The sequence below is a fragment of the Sorex araneus genome, chromosome 9 (genome assembly GCF_027595985.1).
Source record: "Sorex araneus isolate mSorAra2 chromosome 9, mSorAra2.pri, whole genome shotgun sequence".
Taxonomy (NCBI): Eukaryota; Metazoa; Chordata; class Mammalia; order Eulipotyphla; family Soricidae; genus Sorex; species Sorex araneus.
The window spans coordinates 10784661-10801221 of record NC_073310.1 but is presented as its reverse complement, the minus strand read 5'-3'; the positions used below and the strand labels follow the sequence as shown (position 1 = coordinate 10801221).

At 49.4% G+C, this 16561-nt stretch overlaps 1 protein-coding gene across 1 annotated transcript; it reads left to right on the top strand.

The window, feature by feature from the left end:
- Window positions 1–3032: 3032 nt before the first annotated feature.
- SRSF9 (serine and arginine rich splicing factor 9) lies at window positions 3033–14698 on the top strand. The gene is made up of 4 exons (XM_055146647.1): window positions 3033–3319; window positions 6583–6743; window positions 12074–12246; window positions 14203–14698. The coding sequence occupies exons 1-4, from the start codon at window positions 3132–3134 to the stop codon at window positions 14344–14346; spliced, it is 666 nt and encodes a 221-aa protein (XP_055002622.1). The 5' UTR covers window positions 3033–3131; the 3' UTR covers window positions 14347–14698.
- The last annotated feature ends 1863 nt before the right edge of the window (window positions 14699–16561 follow it).

Here is a 16561-nt window from a genome sequence, read left to right as displayed (position 1 = left end):
GGGATTGAATCTGGGTTGGTTGCATGCAAAGCAAGTGCCTTAACCCCTTACTATCTTCCTGGTCCCCACAATTAGATTGTTTAGAGACAAATGGCATCTCTAAAGTTTATTTATTTTGGGGACCACACTTGGTAGTACTTCAGGGGTTACTCTTGGCTCTGAACTCAGGAACTATTCCTGGCAGTGCTCAAGGGACCATGTGGGATGCTGGGGATTGAACCTGTGTTGGCCGTGTGCAAGGCAAGTGCCCTACCCACTGTGCTATCTATCTCTCTGGCCTATCCTTCAAAACAATTTTATTGTGTGACATTCAGTATTATTGTTTTGAACCACTCCCTTATTATCAGGAGTTAAGCTTTTAAATTGCATATAATACGGTGGACATACATAATTTGTGGGACTTTCTTATTCACTTACGATAAAATTCCACAAGTAGAATAACTAGATGGAGAGGTATATTATCAGGGCCTGATTTAGACCATCAATTTGCCTTCCAAAAAAAAAAAGTTACATGCTCAGTAATTATTGTAGGTGCCTATTTTTGCTGGAGTGATAGTACAGCCTTGAACATGGCTGACCTGGGTTAGATCTCTGGCATCCCATACGGTCCCCTGGGCACTACCAGGAGTAATTTCTGAGACAGAGCCCAAGAATAACCCCTGAGCATTGTGGGATGTGACCCAGAAAGCAAAAAAACAATAGAAAAGAAAGAAAAGAAATTACACATCATCACAGGTATGTGTAATTTACCTCCAGAAAAGGGACTGTCTGAATTGGGGGAGGGAGGGGTACCCTACGCTGCCTAGGGGCTGCGTAGGGGATCCTTCTAGTTCTGTACTGGGGGTAGGTTCAGGACGATGCTGGGGTGCTGGGGCAGGGGGCATGTAGCCCTGGGGTCAAATCTGGCAGCTGCTGCATGGTCCCGAACCCAGTACTATCTCTCAGGCCCTTAAATTTTTTTTTTCTTTTTGGGTCACACCTGGCGATGCACAGGGGTCACTCCTGGCTCTGCACTCAGGAATCACTCCTCGCGGTGCTCAGGGACCATATGGAATGCTGGGAATCGAACCTGGGTTGGCTGCATGCAAGGCAAACGCCCTACCCACTGTGCTATTAATGCTCCAGCCCGTTTTTGTTTTTTGATGGGGTGGGGGCACACTGGATCTAGCTATGCCTACTCCCTCATTTTGATTTTAAAGGGCTTGGGGCAGTATGAAGAGAAATCAGCTACCTGAGATGAAATGTTTGGTTTTATTCCCTTGCTAGTGTTTATTACATTAGTTAAAAAAAAAAGAAGAAGAAATTTCGGGCTGGAGTGGCAGTCCAGTGCGGAGGGCGTTTGCCTTGCCCGCAGGGCCAACCTGAGTTCAATCTCTGACATCCCATATGGTCCCCGGAGCACGGTCAGGAGTGATCCCTGAGTGCAGAGCTAGGAGGAAACCCTGAACATCACTGGCTGTGACCCAAAAAGCAAAAAATAAATAAAATAAAAATGAAAAAAAAAATACAAATGAAAAAGAAGCTTCAGAGAGCCCGAAAGAAAAGTTGCAGTGGTTAAGGCACTCGCTTTGCAGGTGACCGACCTGGGTTCAAAATCCAGAACTGTGTGCGTGAGGTGCTGGAAGTAGGAGTAAGCCCTGAACACGGCTGGCTGTGGACCGTCCCCCAGGCCCAAACAACAAAAAAAATTTCACACATTCCCCCTCCTGTCCACATTATGAAAAATTCAAACTATACAGGATGCAGGGCACAGTGAAAGCACGGAGTCCGGCAGCTAGAGCGTGCAGCAACCTCGGGCGGGCCCCGCTCTCGGGCGGGCACCCACCTTCCCTGCCCGGGGAGAGGCCGGGTGTGGGCTCGGAACCGCGTGGGCCGAAAAGCCGCTTCAACCGAGAGATGATCTAAGCCGGCAGGTGCAACGCGGGGCTCCCGGGCCGCCAGCACGCGGGCGGGGGCGGGGCTCTGGGACCCTCCGGGCCGGGCGCGCATTCCCGGCACCAAGGGCCGGGCGGGGCGGGGCAGGGCGGGGCGGGGCGGGGCGGGCAGCACTAGAGGCGCGCGCCGCGACCCGGGTTCGATCCCGGGCATCCCATTCGGTCCCCCCCCCCCCCCCGAGCGCCCCCGGGAGAAAATCCTGCACGCAGGAGCCAGGATTAACCCTCGAGAATCGCCAGGATTAAGTCTGATAATCGCCAGGTTTGGCCCCCAAACAAATGCAAAACAAACAAGCCAAAAAAGAAAAAATAAATTAAAGAAAAAAAATTTTTAAAAGAAAGGTTAATAGAGTTTTCTAATTATAATATGTCATCTTTAAACAATGATAGTTGATTTTCTGTTCTGAAATCCCTTAATTTCTCTTTCTTGCCTAATTGCTCCGACAAAGACTTTACGTGCAATCGTGAATAAAACTGGTGAAAACGGAAAAAAAAAAAATGCGAAAGTGAGCGGTCCCGTCCACCTTGGGGAACGTTAAGCCCGAGTCCTCCGGGGACGTAAGAGCCCCCCGCCCCGAGCCAGGGGACACTGGGGGCGGGAGGGGGGGGTCTCTAAGTGCTACTAACCTGAGTCTAGGGGCCGCGACGGCCCGCCCAGCCCAGCCGTCGGGGACACGTGCGGGACTCGTCCAGGCCGCAGCGGGGTCAGCCTGCGGCCGCCGCCTCGCTCCCTCCCTCCAGCAGCCCGCGGGCCGAGTGACAGCGCGCGGGGGCCCACCCGGGCGCCCCCCGCGTCATCCCAGTGAGTGCTCACAAAAGCCTGAGTCAGCAGCGCTACGTGGGGAGGAGAGCGGGAGGACCGAGGCCGCGGGAACTAGGGTCGCCCACCCCAGATCCACGCACGCCGCGAGCGACTCGCTTTCCGTGGGCGGGGGCGCGCAGGAGTCGGCAGGCGCCAGCGCCCGCCGCCGCCGCCGCCGCCTAGTGCGCAGGCGCCGGCCTGGCCGCCGCGGCCCCTTTAAGAGGCTTCCTCGGGCCGGCGCCGGGCCCGGGCTTCCGCTCGTCGCTCCCACAATGCAGCGCGGCTGAGCGCCTCGGAGCCCGCGGGGACGCTGCGGGGGACCCGGGCTGAGCGGCGGCGGCGGCGGCGGCGGCGGCGGCGGGGCTGCGGCGGGCCCGCGGCGTCGGGCGGTGCGGATGTCGGGCTGGGCGGACGAGCGCGGCGGCGAGGGCGACGGGCGCATCTACGTGGGGAACCTTCCGACCGACGTGCGCGAGAAGGACCTGGAGGACCTGTTCTACAAGTACGGCCGCATCCGCGAGATCGAGCTCAAGAACCGGCACGGCCTCGTGCCCTTCGCCTTCGTGCGCTTCGAGGACCCCCGGTGAGCCCCGCGCCGCCCCTCCCCCCGCGCCGCCCCGCGCGGCGCCCCCGGGCCTCCGCGCCCCGCCGGCCGCCGCGCCCGCGTCACTTCCTCCAGCCTTAACTTTTTTTTTTTTTTTTTTTGTAATTTCCCTAATTCTGTTCGGAGACACACAAAAGCGGGGCCTGCGGATGGCCCCACCGCGCCGGCCCCGGCGGGGCCGTGTCCGCGCCCCCGGGCTGCAGGGGCGGCCTGAAGTCGGGGAGGCGGCCGGCCCGGGGGGGAGGACGCGGGGGGCCCCGGGCCCGCCCCGGCCACCCCTCCCCCAGCCCGGGCGCGCCGTTAGCGGGACGCCCTCGGGGGTGTCCCCCCCCGAAGCGAACGGACCCCCCGGGCCCCCGGCCTTCGCGCGCCCCCCACCCCCAGTCCCAGCCCCGGACCCCGTTCCGCCCGCTGGGCCCGCGCCCGGGCGTGGAGCGAAACTTGGGAAAACTGTCAGCGGGGTCCCTGGGGGAGGGGGGAGTCGGGGAGATGCGGGCGCCCCCTCCAGCGTCGTTTAGGGAGACCCTCGGCCGCCGTGGCCGGAGTCTCGCCGGGGGAGGAGAGGGGGGCGCCTTTCCCGGGGGGTAACGGTCCCCGGGCGTGTTCGGGCAGCCGGGCCGTGGGTGGACCTGGCCTTTTCAGCGGGCGGCCGAGAGCCCGGGGGTGGGGGGTGGGGAGCCTCAGATGGAGGGAGTTGTCGCTGAAAGGGGCGGCCAGCCAGGGGTCAAGGTTGGGCCTGGGTTCTCTCGTGCGTTTGAGGGTGGAAGCGTGTTGTAAGACAGTGCTACATTGTCCTCTTCCTGGTTGCTTTCTCAAGACCTATCTTTTGACATAGCTAGAAGGCACGATTCGGGCACTGCGCTGCACACCTAGTATCTTATGTATGCATGTCCCGTGGTAACCTCGGGAGGTGGGCACAGGGCTCGCACTTAGAGATGGAGAGACTTGATTACGCACAAACGCAGCTATTAGGGAGAAGAATTTGAACTCGGGTCAGTTTGGAAAGTCGGCTCTTGAGCCGTAGCTGCGCTGCCGCTCCCCGGTTTATAAATGTAGCCCCCAGACGTAAAATACAGATCGTATTGATGTGATCTGGTAGCTTAGTTTTGTTTGTTTGGGGGCCACACCGGCCATGCTCAGGGGTGACTCCTGGTTCTGCGTTCAGGAGTTGCTTTGGCTGTGCTCTGGGCACTGTTTGGGACCCTCGGGATCCAACCCAGGAGTGCAGGCGGGCTCCTTCCAGGTGTGCTGTCTCTGGCGCCTGGTGTAGTCGCTTTTAGTTCTCTAGAACCTGTATAAGCATTTATGTGAAGACTGACTGAATCGATGCCTTTGTTATTAATGCATCTTGGCTCTGCTCCTCACCCCAGGCACTGAGGCTGTTACTTTTGTCCAATACTAGAAAACTAAGTTTCCTTTATTGGAGCCCTTGGAAAGTAACTTTATTTTTGGTTTTTGCTAGTGATGCTCAGCCTTACTCCTGGCTTCATGCCCAGGAAGGCTTGGAACTACAAGGTGCTGGGGATGGAACCCGGGCCAGCGGGCGGAAGGCATGCTTACTGCGTGCCCACTGTATTATCTCTTTTGCCTCTAAGTAGATTTGTTTTTGTGTTGAGGCACACCTGCCAGTGCTCAGAGATTATTCTTGCTGGTGCTCAGGGCATCATATGAGGTCTGGGAATCAAACCCCAGGTGACTATGTGCAAGGAAAGCACCCTACTTTCAGGTTCCTGACTATGTGCAAGGAAAGCACCCTACTTTCAGGTTCCTGAAAGTAACTTTATTTTGTTTTGTTTTGTTTTTTGGGCCACATTTGACAATTCTCATTGGCTACTCCTGGCAGCTCTGCACTCAGGAATCACCCTAGCTATGCTCAGGAGACCATATGGGATGCTGGGGATCAAACCCTGGTTGTCGGTTTGCAAGGCAAGAAGAGCCTTATCCACTACACTCTCCCTCTCTAACCCTCTAAAAGTAACTTTAAATACTTACCCTTTTAGGGGCTGGAATGATAGCACAGCGGGTAGGGCGTTTGCCTTGCACGCGGCTGACCCAGGTTCGAATCCCAGCATCCCATATGATCCCCTGAGCACCGCTAGGAGTAATTCCTGAGTGCAGAGCCAGGAGTAACCCCTGTGCATCGCTGGGTGTGACCCAAAAAGCAAAAAAAAAAAAACAACAAAACACCCTTTTGGAGTGAAAATTGTACTCAGTTTTGACAACTAAGTCTCCAAACCATCCTGAAAAAGTACATCTGAGAATTAGGAGAGCCTAAGAAAACACTTATTTTACATTTGTCTTTGAGCCTTGCTCAGCCATTTGGGGGTGAGGTGGGGAGAGATCAAGCACAAACTCACACATGTGAAGCATGCACTGTATAGTTCAACTGTGGCCCCCCATCTCTGTGATTAATTGATTTTTGGGCCTGTCCCAGCTTAGTGCTCACAGTTACTCTTGGTGATGCTCATAGACCTGGTAGTGCCGGGGCTTTCACTGGTGCCTTCTGACTCGACCTGTACTGGGTGATACTCTGCTGCGCTCAGGGCTTGGTCCTGACTCTTTGCTCAAGGAGCACATGTGGCATTTCATTTATTATTTTAGCTTATCCCTCTTAGTAAAAAAAAAAAAAAAAAAATTCCCCATTCTTTCAACTGATGGAACTAGACCTGGTGGAAGAACTAAGACTAATCACACTTGGTTTGCACTTTGAGAACTTCTCACTAAGATTAGAGAAATGATTTTATTAGCGAAACAAATCATGTCTATAAGTGTGTGCCCTTCCGAACCCTTAGTATTCCTACAATGGGTTTGTCCGTTTTAATGAATACTGTCCACCCATTTTCAGTGTTCCATGCCTAGGAAACTGTGTGACAGCTGTCAAGCTTAATTCTAGTATGACCAATACCATTTCACTATCAAACCAAAGCGGGGATACACTGAGTTCCTGTTCTGGTTTTCTGTTGTTTTGCTTTTTGGGTCACACCGGTAGTGCTCAGGGGTTTGTCCTGGCTCTGCACTCAAGAATTACTCCTGGCGGTGCTTGGAGGATCATACGGGATGCCGGGCATCGAACCCGGGTTGGCCATGTGCAAGGCAAACACCCTTTGCAAGCAAAGTACCTGCTGTACTGTAGGTCCACCCCGGAGTTCCTGTTTTGTAAAGTATTTCATTTCCCTCTTCATGCCCCTTCCTGTGAAACAGTTCAATCTTCTGAGTAGCATTAACTTAAACTTTTCTTGCAGAGATGCCGAGGATGCGATTTATGGAAGGAATGGCTATGATTATGGCCAGTGCCGGCTTCGTGTGGAGTTCCCCAGGACTTACGGCAGTCGGGGTGGGTGGCCCCGCGGTGGGAGGAACGGGCCTCCTACAAGAAGATCCGATTTCCGAGTCCTTGTTTCAGGTATGTTGCTTTCAAATAGAATGAAATGAAGCATGTAAACTACTTAGCAGAGTCTGGCCTCCAAGAAATGTTAGGTATTATTTTTCAGTGCCTGGGCTACATAGGGCTTTCATTCCAGTAACCTGTGTGTGGGGAAATCTAAAGCCTGCCCTGCTTGCAGAGAGCCTGTATCTAACGAAGTTGCATTGTGGCATGGCATTGGTAAAACAAACCTCTTTCTGTTGGAATATTTCCCCTTTTCCAGCTGCCTTCTGGAGTTTTGTCACAGAAACCTTTTGTCACAGAAACCTAGCTGATCTTTGACCCGAAGTACTTAGGTGCTAGCCAGGCTTGACTTGACATTGTAGATTCCAGGCTCTGGCCCAGCCTAGTCTTTGGGATGTAAATTTCAGGTGCTGTCTAGTTTGTAATTGACATGTAGATTTCTTGCTGCAGCCCAGCCCGGTATTTGGGCTGTAAATCTGAGTGCTTTCAGCCCAATGAAGGCTTCGGTTTTGGTTTTGTATCTTCTTTCCGGGGGCCTAGATTAAGGGCCTGCAGATACAAGAGAATTATGTTGCCACAGTGTTCTTCCTGTAAGATCTTTTGGTGCTTTTGGTGACGTCAATGTATTGCGCCCTTTGGAAGGGCCATGATGAATAAAAGGGGTTCTGAGAGAAGGTGAGGGCCCAGAAAGGTGTAGAGCGGCGGAGAGTGTATAGGGGGCGGAAAGTGTATAGGAGGGAGAGTGTATAGAGGGAAGATTGGAATAAACTGCAAGTGAGACCAACCATCATGGCTCCATTCCTTCCTTCGCCTGCCATATCTTCGCCATCAACCTCCCCGGGGTGGGGGAAGCGGCCGGAGGCTACCGAACTCGGGTGGCGGGAGAGACAGCTGCTGCCCTAGGCCCTGGGCCTGGCTCGGTGCGGTGAGGCGTCCCTTCCCTCGCCCGCGCCTTTTCTTTTTATTTTTATACACTTTCTTTTCTTTTCTTTTCTTTTCTTTTCTTTCTCTTTCTTTTTCTTTCTTTCTTTCTTTCTTTCTTTCTTTCTTTCTTTCTTTCTTTCTTTCTTTCTTTCTTTCTTTCTCTTTCTTTCCTTCCTTTTCTTTCTTTCTTTCTTTCTTTCTTTCTTTCTTTCTTTCTTTCTTTCTTTCTTTCTTTCTTTCTTTCTTTCTTTCTTTCCTTCTTTCCCTTCTTTCTTCTCTTTATTTTCTTTTCTGTTTTTTTGGGCCACACCTGGTAATCTCAAGATTTACTCCTGACTCAGTGCTCAGGGATCACTCTTGGCAGGTTTTGGGGACTATATGGGGTACCGAGGATTAAACCTGGGTTGGCCACCAGCAAGGCAGGCGCCCTACCCACCATACTATGACTCCAGGCCCCAAAGCCCATTTTTCAATCAGAATTTTGTTTGTTTGTTTGTTTGTGGGCCACATTCGGTGGTGCTCGGGGCATACATCTGGCTCTGCCCTAAGGGATCACTCCTGGTGGGCTTGGGGGACCGTATGCTCGGAATCGAACTTGGTTAGCTTTGTGCAAGGCAAAATGCCCTACCCCTATTTGTTGCTCTGGCCCCTAATTTGAGTTTTTGTTTTTGGATCAACCTGACAGTGCTTAGGGTTTATATCTAACTGCTCAGTCAGGGATCACTCCTAGTGGGGCACAGAACCAGATGTGGTGCTTGCAAAGTAAGCCAGATGTTTTACCTGCTGTATTATTTCTTTGGTTCTATGAGGTTCTTTAAAAGTTTCTAGTGTTGGGGCTGGAGCAAAGCACAGCAGGGAGGGCATTTGCCTGCATATGGCCGACCCGGGTTCGATTCCCAGCATCCCATATGGTCCCCTAAGCACCGCCAGAGGTAATTCCTGAGTGCAGAGCCAGGAGTGACCCCTGTGCATCTCTGGGTGTGACTCAAAAAGAAAAAAAAAAGTTTCTAGTGTTAGGGGGGCTGGAGTGATAGCACAGTGGGTAGGGCGTTTTACCTTGCATGCAGCCTACTCAGGTTTGATACCCAGCATCTCATATGGTCCCCTGAGCACTGCCAGTAGTAATTACTGAGTGCATGAGCCAGGAGTGACCCCTGTGCATCACTGGGTATGACCCAAAAAGCAAAAAAAAAAAGTTTCTAGTATTGGGGCCAGAGTGATAGTACAGGCAGGTAGGGCTTTTGCCTTGAATGTGGCCGACCCAGGTTCGATCCCTGGCATCCCATATGGTCCCCTGAGCATTGCCAGGTGTGACCCCAAAAGGCAAAAAAAAAAAAAAAGAAGTTTTTAGTATTGAATGGACAAGAAATTAAAAATACTTTGAATTAGAATTCTAGAGAGACTTTCTTTTGAAATGTCTGTCATTGAATTTGCTAGGAATATGTTCTATGAGTCAGATTTGTTGGTGTTTTTGAAATTATATAAAAGTGTATTAACTGGGCCAGAGAGTAGTACAGTGGATAAGATCTTTATCTTGTATCTGGCTGACCTGGGTTCAATTCCGTAGCAGTTGTTCATTTAACAATTTCCTGAGCCCAGATAGAAGCCCTAAGTACAGCCTGGTGTGACCCAAAAAGCAATAACAACTTGAAGTTCTGTGAATTATATTATAAAGTGTAGCATAAAATGTCTAGCTTAACAGTGACAAAATGCTAAGCTCAGAGATTTATGCATTATTGTGGGTTTTTTTTTTTTCCCCTTTTTGGGTTACTTCCACCTGGCAATGTTCAGGGGTTACTCCTGGCTCCTGGTGGGGCTCGGGAGACCATATGGGATGCTGGGATCGAACCTGGTTGGCCACATGCAAGGCAAACGCCCTGCCTACTGCACTATCACTCCAGTCCCACATTAATGAATCTTTGTTATTTCTTCAAAGCTGTACCAGGGATTGAGTGCAAGGCATGCTCTTGGGTTCATTTTTCAAAGTTGTGCTGGGGATTGAAGCCAAAGCATACCCTCTACCATTGAGCCCCATCTCCAGCCTCTCTTCAGAATACTAATACAGTGGTAAAGATGTGAGATCTTAGGAATTTTAGGGCCCTGGTGAGATGAAATGCATCAAATGACTGCATGGAGCTTAGAGAGATAAGACAGCAGGTGGGGAGAGTTCCTTATCACCTGGCTCACCCAGGTTTGGTACCCGACATCCCATATGGTTCATTGTGCTCCATCTGGAGTGATCCCTGAGTGCAGAGCAAGGAGTAAGCTCTGAGCACAGTCAGATGTGGTCCAGAACAACAAAAAGTATGGTGCTTCTTAGATGTGACTGTCACATACTATCATGGCAAGCACCATTGTGCATAAAGTGATGCTTTATGGGCCGAAGCCATAGTAGAGCGGGGTAGGGCATTTCTTTTGCACACAGCCGGTTCCATCCCTAGCATCCCAATGTTCGACCGAGCAATGCCGGAAGTGATTGATCCCTATAGGCACAGTACCAGGAATAAGCCCTGAGCCAGGTGTGGTCCAAGTGCCAAAAACAAAAGAGAAAAGGTGATAGTTTCCATATCAGATATGACCTACCTAGCATGTGTGGTTTGGGGCCACACACCCTTTTCTTCCTTAGCTCTCTTTGTAGTCATTTAATCCTAGAACTCTTACCTCTTCACGATGTCATACATAACTTTATTTTTACTTCTTCATGCTCCTCTGAAATCCTGCTTAGGAAATTATTAGGACATGGCTGTAGTCCTGAGCAGTGAGGAATAAACAGAGCCTCTGAGAGTGGAGTACATTTCTCTCTCACGACACCAAGTAGGGCTGTAGAACTCCCAGCTAGTTCTGGCATCCGAGTCTTACCTTATCCCTGCAATGTACTGAAGAATATTGGTGGTCTTTAAAGAGCTGCTTTGTCTAACTTGTCAGTCATTTGTGCTGCAAAAAAAAAATCCATATATTTTTGGGGGCTGGAGCGATAGCACAGCAAGTAGGACATTTGCCTTGCACACTGCGGGCCCTGTTTCGAGTCCCGGACCATCCCATATGGTCCCCTGAGCACTGCCAGGAGTTAATTCCTGAGTGCATAAGCCAGGAGTAACCCCTGTGCATCGCCAGGTGTGACCCAAAAAGCCAAAAAAAAAAAAAAAAATCCATATATTTTTATTGTGCTATCTATACTTTGGTTTTATCATTGGATAGCTTTAGCATTCCCATGACCTGGGTGTTTAGACAACAAATAGTTGGCATTACACATTTCATACTGGAAAACAGCAGAACTTAGGAGACTCAAATATTTGGAACTCAGACACCAGATTTGGTATTACCAGATCTCTTGTTCATCATATTTCTTGCTCCGTTGAAAGGGCTTTGCATCTGGATGATTAACTGAGGACCAGCTTTTTTGTGTGTTGGTGCTTGGCTAGAACTCGGGGCCTCACGTACTGCTCCACGGCTGAGCCACATCCCTGCGTCAAGACCTGCCTCTTTCTCTTTCCTGTTTTGGGCCCATAACCTGTGTTTCTCGGGCTGTTCCAGCTCAGTGCTGGAGGATTGCTCCTGGCAGTGTTCGGGGATCGTGTAGTGCCAAGAATCAAATGTAGGCTTCCACACGACAAGCGTGCGCCTCGGCCCTCCGCGCTCTCTCCAGCCCTGTAGTCACTGCAGTGTTTGCTGGTTTTGTGTCACCCACCAAGATTCGTGATGTGGGGAGCCTGGATTTAAAAGTCATGATTAGGGGTCTGAGAGATACTCCCGGGACCACTGGGATGCTGGGGATGGAATCTTGCCTTGGCATGTAGCTGACCTTGCTTTGATTCCTGGCACCGCATAGGAGTGATCCCTGAGTGCAGAGCCAGGAGTAAGTCCTGAGCACTGTTGGGTGTGGCCCCAACCCCCAAAATTTTATATATATATATATACAGTGGTGAACTAAAAAAATACTTTAGGGGGGCTGGAGAGATAGCACAGCGGGGAGGGCGTTTGCCTTGCACGCGGCCGACCCGGGTTCAAATCCCAGCATCCCATATGGTCCCCTGAGCACGGCCAGGGGTAATTCCTGAGTGCAGAGCCAGGAGTAAGTCCTGAGCACTGTTGGGTGTGGCCCCAAACCCCCAAATTTTATATATATATAGTGGTGAACTGAAAAAGTACTTTTTTTTTTTTTTTTTTTTTTTGCTTTTTGGGTCACACCTGGCGATGCACAGGGGTTACTCCTGGCTCTGCACTCAGGAATTACCCCTGGCCATGCTCAGGGGACCATATGGGATGCTGGGATTTGAACCCGGGTCGGCCGCGTGCAAGGCAAACGCCCTACCCGCTGTGCTATCTCTCCAGCCCCGAGAAAAAGTACTTTAGGTACTGCTGACTTTTACAGGGCATTTTACATGTGTAAGAGTGTAGTCTTCTGTGTTCTCTGTGCTTAGGACTTCCTCCGTCAGGCAGCTGGCAGGACCTGAAAGATCACATGAGAGAAGCTGGAGATGTCTGTTACGCTGACGTGCAGAAGGACGGAATGGGGATGGTTGAATATCTCAGAAAAGAAGACATGGAATATGCCCTGCGTAAACTGGATGACACCAAATTCCGCTCTCATGAGGTGGGTCCCCACCTTCCGGTAAGCTAGTGCCCAGGCCCCTCCACAGGAAGCTAACTTAGCCAAGTAGCAGCAGGCCAGGCATTTGCCATTTGAAGACTATTAACAGTCTACAGTCGGCAAAGCCAAGGAATTTAACATGCCTAAACCTGCAATGTCATAACAAGAGAACACTGCAGTCATAGTGTCTGACCCAGAGAGAGCACTGACGCGTCTGTCATCACTTGGTGAGCTGTTCTGTTGTAACTAACCGGCAGTACCCATTTACTGGTTACAACTGCCCTGTCCTGGGTCTGCTCTGGGCCCTGCAAGCCAGTCTCCTCCTCCAGGTAATGCTGTAGGGGCTGAGTGGGCATGTTCATTTCTACTGACCTAGTGGAAGATCCTCTTTGAAATCTGCGACACCTTCACTTTTTTTAACCATTTTCTTAAGACTGACCAGTTGACTCACTGAGGACTTAGCTCTTGGCGTTGCGTTGTTCCTTTTAGAAAGGTGGCTGTAACACTGAGATTACATAGAATTAGACGTGCCCGTGATCTCTCTGTAGCTTTGTTCGGTTCGGGTTTTTGTTTTGGCGCCACACTCAGTGGTGGCTTTGCAACCAGGGATCACTCCTGGTAGGCTCAGGGATCAAACACAGCTCAGCCGCATGCTACCCATGGTACTATGGTTCCAGCCCTTCTCCTGCGCCCCTGCGGTGTTCTCTGTTGAATAAGTGTTTCTCTTTCCCTCCCCCACAGCTAAGTTTTGTTCAATGAAAACTGCCCTCACTAAAAAAATATTAGACAGTTTCCCTTGTCTGGATATCCTGCCCTGACTTGCTATGAAGTTTAAGGGCATCTGAGGGGTAAGAATTTCTAAAAGTTCCTTTAGTTCTCTATAGATCTTTATAGATTCTCTAATCCAGTGCCTTGGAGGCTTGCATGGCTCACCATTGATTTTTACTTAGACTGTTCTTTAGGACTTACGATCAGAGACAAAACAGCATTTACACTGCAGGTACCTTGCAAACTAGGGCCTCAGTAAGGGCAAATCCTAATTAATGACTTCACAGGGGAAAGCACCTGCCTTCTTTCATCTTAGCATCTTTAGATCGCCTCAGAATACTGACAGGGTAAAGGGGTAGCTCGGCCGGCCTGAACATGCCTCGTCTGCTGTTTATTCATTTCTTAGCTCGGCCTCTCTGAAATTGGTTCTTCCATATACAATGTGACCACAACAATGGCACCACTTTTAAGGCCTGCCCAAGCTAAATTATGATACTATTTAGGGCATCTAGCTACAAGTCTAGCTGTATTTAGTGCATGTTAACACCTGGCTCTATAGGTTCCCATCTAGAGGTTCAGATACCAAATAGGACTTTTGACATCCTTGCCAATTCTTAGCTTGAAGGAACCAGTAGCAGTACTTCAGCAATCTTAATAGTAATAGCTTGTGTTTGAGCATTTATCACATGAAGTTAACATTGAATGCTTCTGTCACCTAGAGAAGATGATAATATCAAGCTGTTCTCAGGGTGGGGGATTGTTCTGCTGAGCAGTGTTCATAGCCCAGTACTGATTGGGTCCTGCAGCACTGGGGACCTCCCTGACCACCTTGGTGGGGCTCAGGGAAGGATGTGCTGTGCCAGGTATTGAACCAAGACCTCTGCATGCCAGGAATGTGCTGTGGCCCTTTGAGCGAACTCTCTGGCCCAGCTCTCCTCATTCTTAAAGTGGGCCGGTAAGGGGCCAGGGATGTACTTTGCATATTTTTTAGACCTTAGGTTCGATTCCTGAACCTAAGGGGGAAGCTAGTAACAGTGTCTCTTGGTAGCGTGAGGGCAGGGTTCGGTAAGATAACGCTGGGCTGGGCAGACGGCCCGTGCTCGGTACTGCTGCTGTCGAGCGGCTCTCTTGTCTGGTGGGCCTTGTTCTGAGTCTTATTTTTTTTACCTTTATCCCTCTCTTGAATTTCAGGGTGAAACTTCCTACATCCGAGTTTATCCAGAGAGAAGCACCAGCTATGGCTACTCACGGTCTAGGTCTGGGTCCCGGGGCCGTGATTCTCCGTACCAAAGCAGGGGTTCCCCACACTACTACTCTCCTTTCAGGCCCTACTGACGCAGGTGATGGGAATTTTTTTCTTTACTTTCTAGGTGAACTGAGCTGCTTTCGGCTCAGAATCTACATTCCAGATTGATGATTTAGTGTCTTAGGAAATTTTTTTAATTTTTTTTAAAAAGGAAATAAAACTACATAATTTCTACCAGGGCCATATTAGCAGTAAAACATTTTAAACTGCAGAAATTGTGGTTTTGGTTCAGAAACAAGTTGTATATTTTTCACCCCTGATTATGGGGGGAAAAAAAATCAGTGCTGTGTCTTTGTGGGTTGCTCTGCTCTGGAGATCAGTTACTGTGACTGAGTCGGCCCATTCTGTTTAGAAATATATTTTAAAACGTTTAGTAATTGATATGTGTGGTTGTCCTTGATTAAGTTCCTAGATATTACTAATAGGCACACTCGGTTTAGAAAATAAAAAATCAATTAGTAGTGGCAACTTGTACCTAATTGGTACAGAGCAGGAAACTTTATTTGTGAATATAGATAATTGCTCTGATGGTGCATTGAGAACTTCGACCTGCAGGTTAAAGGTTCTCATAATTCAAGGCCAAGTTTATAAATTAAGCCGCCTTAAAAAGGGAAAGAGTACTATAAATCTGTAGAAACAGATTTTATTTTTTCACTTATTTATTTTGGTTTGGGGCCACTCACAGCAGTGCTCAGGGCTTACTCCTGGCTCTGCTTTCAGAGATCACTCCTGAAGGGGGCCTAGGGGACCGTATGTGATGCTGGATTGAATTTAGATTGGCTGCATGCAAGGCAAATGCCTTACCCATTGTACTATTTGCTCCAGTCTCAATAGAACCAATTTTAAAGATGCTTGGGAAATTCTTTTATCCTTAAATCTCTCACATATCTATGTTGTCTGAACTTTTAAAAAACAAAACCCCTCACTATCTTGATTCAGCTCTATTCAGTAATAATTGGAGGGGGTGGAGGCCACTTTGTCCCAGGACTTTTCTGTGGGGGGTGGGGGGGTGCAGAGAGAAGCAGTGTTTAGGTGTTATGTAGGTGCTAGGCTCCTCCCTTTAAGTTGCTAACTCATGATTCATCTCTCTTTCCAACCATTTACTAAAATATTACTGGTTTGGAAAAAAAAGCTGAACTTAAATATACAGTGAGTCTGGGGTGAAATATGCCCGAAAACTATCACTACCAAGACCAAAATATGTCCATTATCCATTACCTCCCTTTGTTTTCTCCACACCTACCCTCTTGTTGTTTGGGGGATATTGGCTGCACCCAGCAATTCTTGGGCTTACTCCTGGCTCTGCATTCAGGTATCATTCCTGGCAGAGCTTAGAGGACCCTTGGGGTACCACGGATGGAGTCTGCAAGGCAAGCGCCTTACCTCTGTCTTATCTCTTCAGCCTACCTTTTTTATGTGATTGAAAACACGCCATACAAATCTATCCTTAATAGGGACTGGAGCAACAGTATAGTGGGTAGGGTGTTGGCCCGCCTGGGCTTCCCCACTGGCACCCTCTGTGGTATCCTGAGCCCACAGGGGTGATCCCAGAGCCAGGAGAAAGCCTTAAGTATAGGTGAGGCACACCATTCCCCCCAAAAAATTAGCCTTGATAAATTTAAAATTCCCAAATTGAACATTTTAACACAATTTAGATATTTTAACACAATTTTTGTGATTCTTTTCAGAAAGAGAAATTGTAAGTATAACTTGTATCTATATATACTTCACTTTTGGAGATGATGAATAATTCTAGGAGTTTCTGAACTGGTCTATTTGAAACACCCTACAGAGGGCCAAAGATACACACCAGGCTGGGTCCCAGACACCACATATGGCCCCCATGGCTGCCAGGAGTGACCCCTGAGCACAGCTAGGTATGGCCCAACCTCCCTCTCCACATCCCCTCCAAAATAAAAGCACTTCACAGAAAAAAAACCCAAAATAAAAGTATTTCACAGGAAAAAAAAAAAAAAAAAACAACCTTGAGAACAGTGGGGTGCCTTGTGTTCCTTAAAGATAAAGTCTCTTATCTGCTGTGGTCACTGCAGACAGCAACTAAATGGACAGCTGGGGTTGGTGGTACAAAGTGTTCTGGTGCCGTATCTAACAATTACACTTGGAAAAACTCAAGTGCAGTTTGATAGTCCCTTTAGGAGGAGATTGGGGTGAAGGGATAACTTCTGTCGTACTAAACAGCTTTTGAGTAAACACTTGCCCATTTCCTTTGAGACTGACAAAGGA

Bases quoted from the DNA above. Each gene is read 5' to 3' on its own strand.
- SRSF9 (XM_055146647.1), top strand. From the start codon at position 3,132: ATGTCGGGCTGGGCGGACGAGCGCGGCGGCGAGGGCGACGGGCGCATC. The intron at 3,320-6,582 runs GTGAGCCCCGCG...CTTTTCTTGCAG, and splicing joins GTGCGCTTCGAGGACCCCCG to AGATGCCGAGGATGCGATTT. The intron at 12,247-14,202 runs GTGGGTCCCCAC...CTTGAATTTCAG, and splicing joins CCAAATTCCGCTCTCATGAG to GGTGAAACTTCCTACATCCG.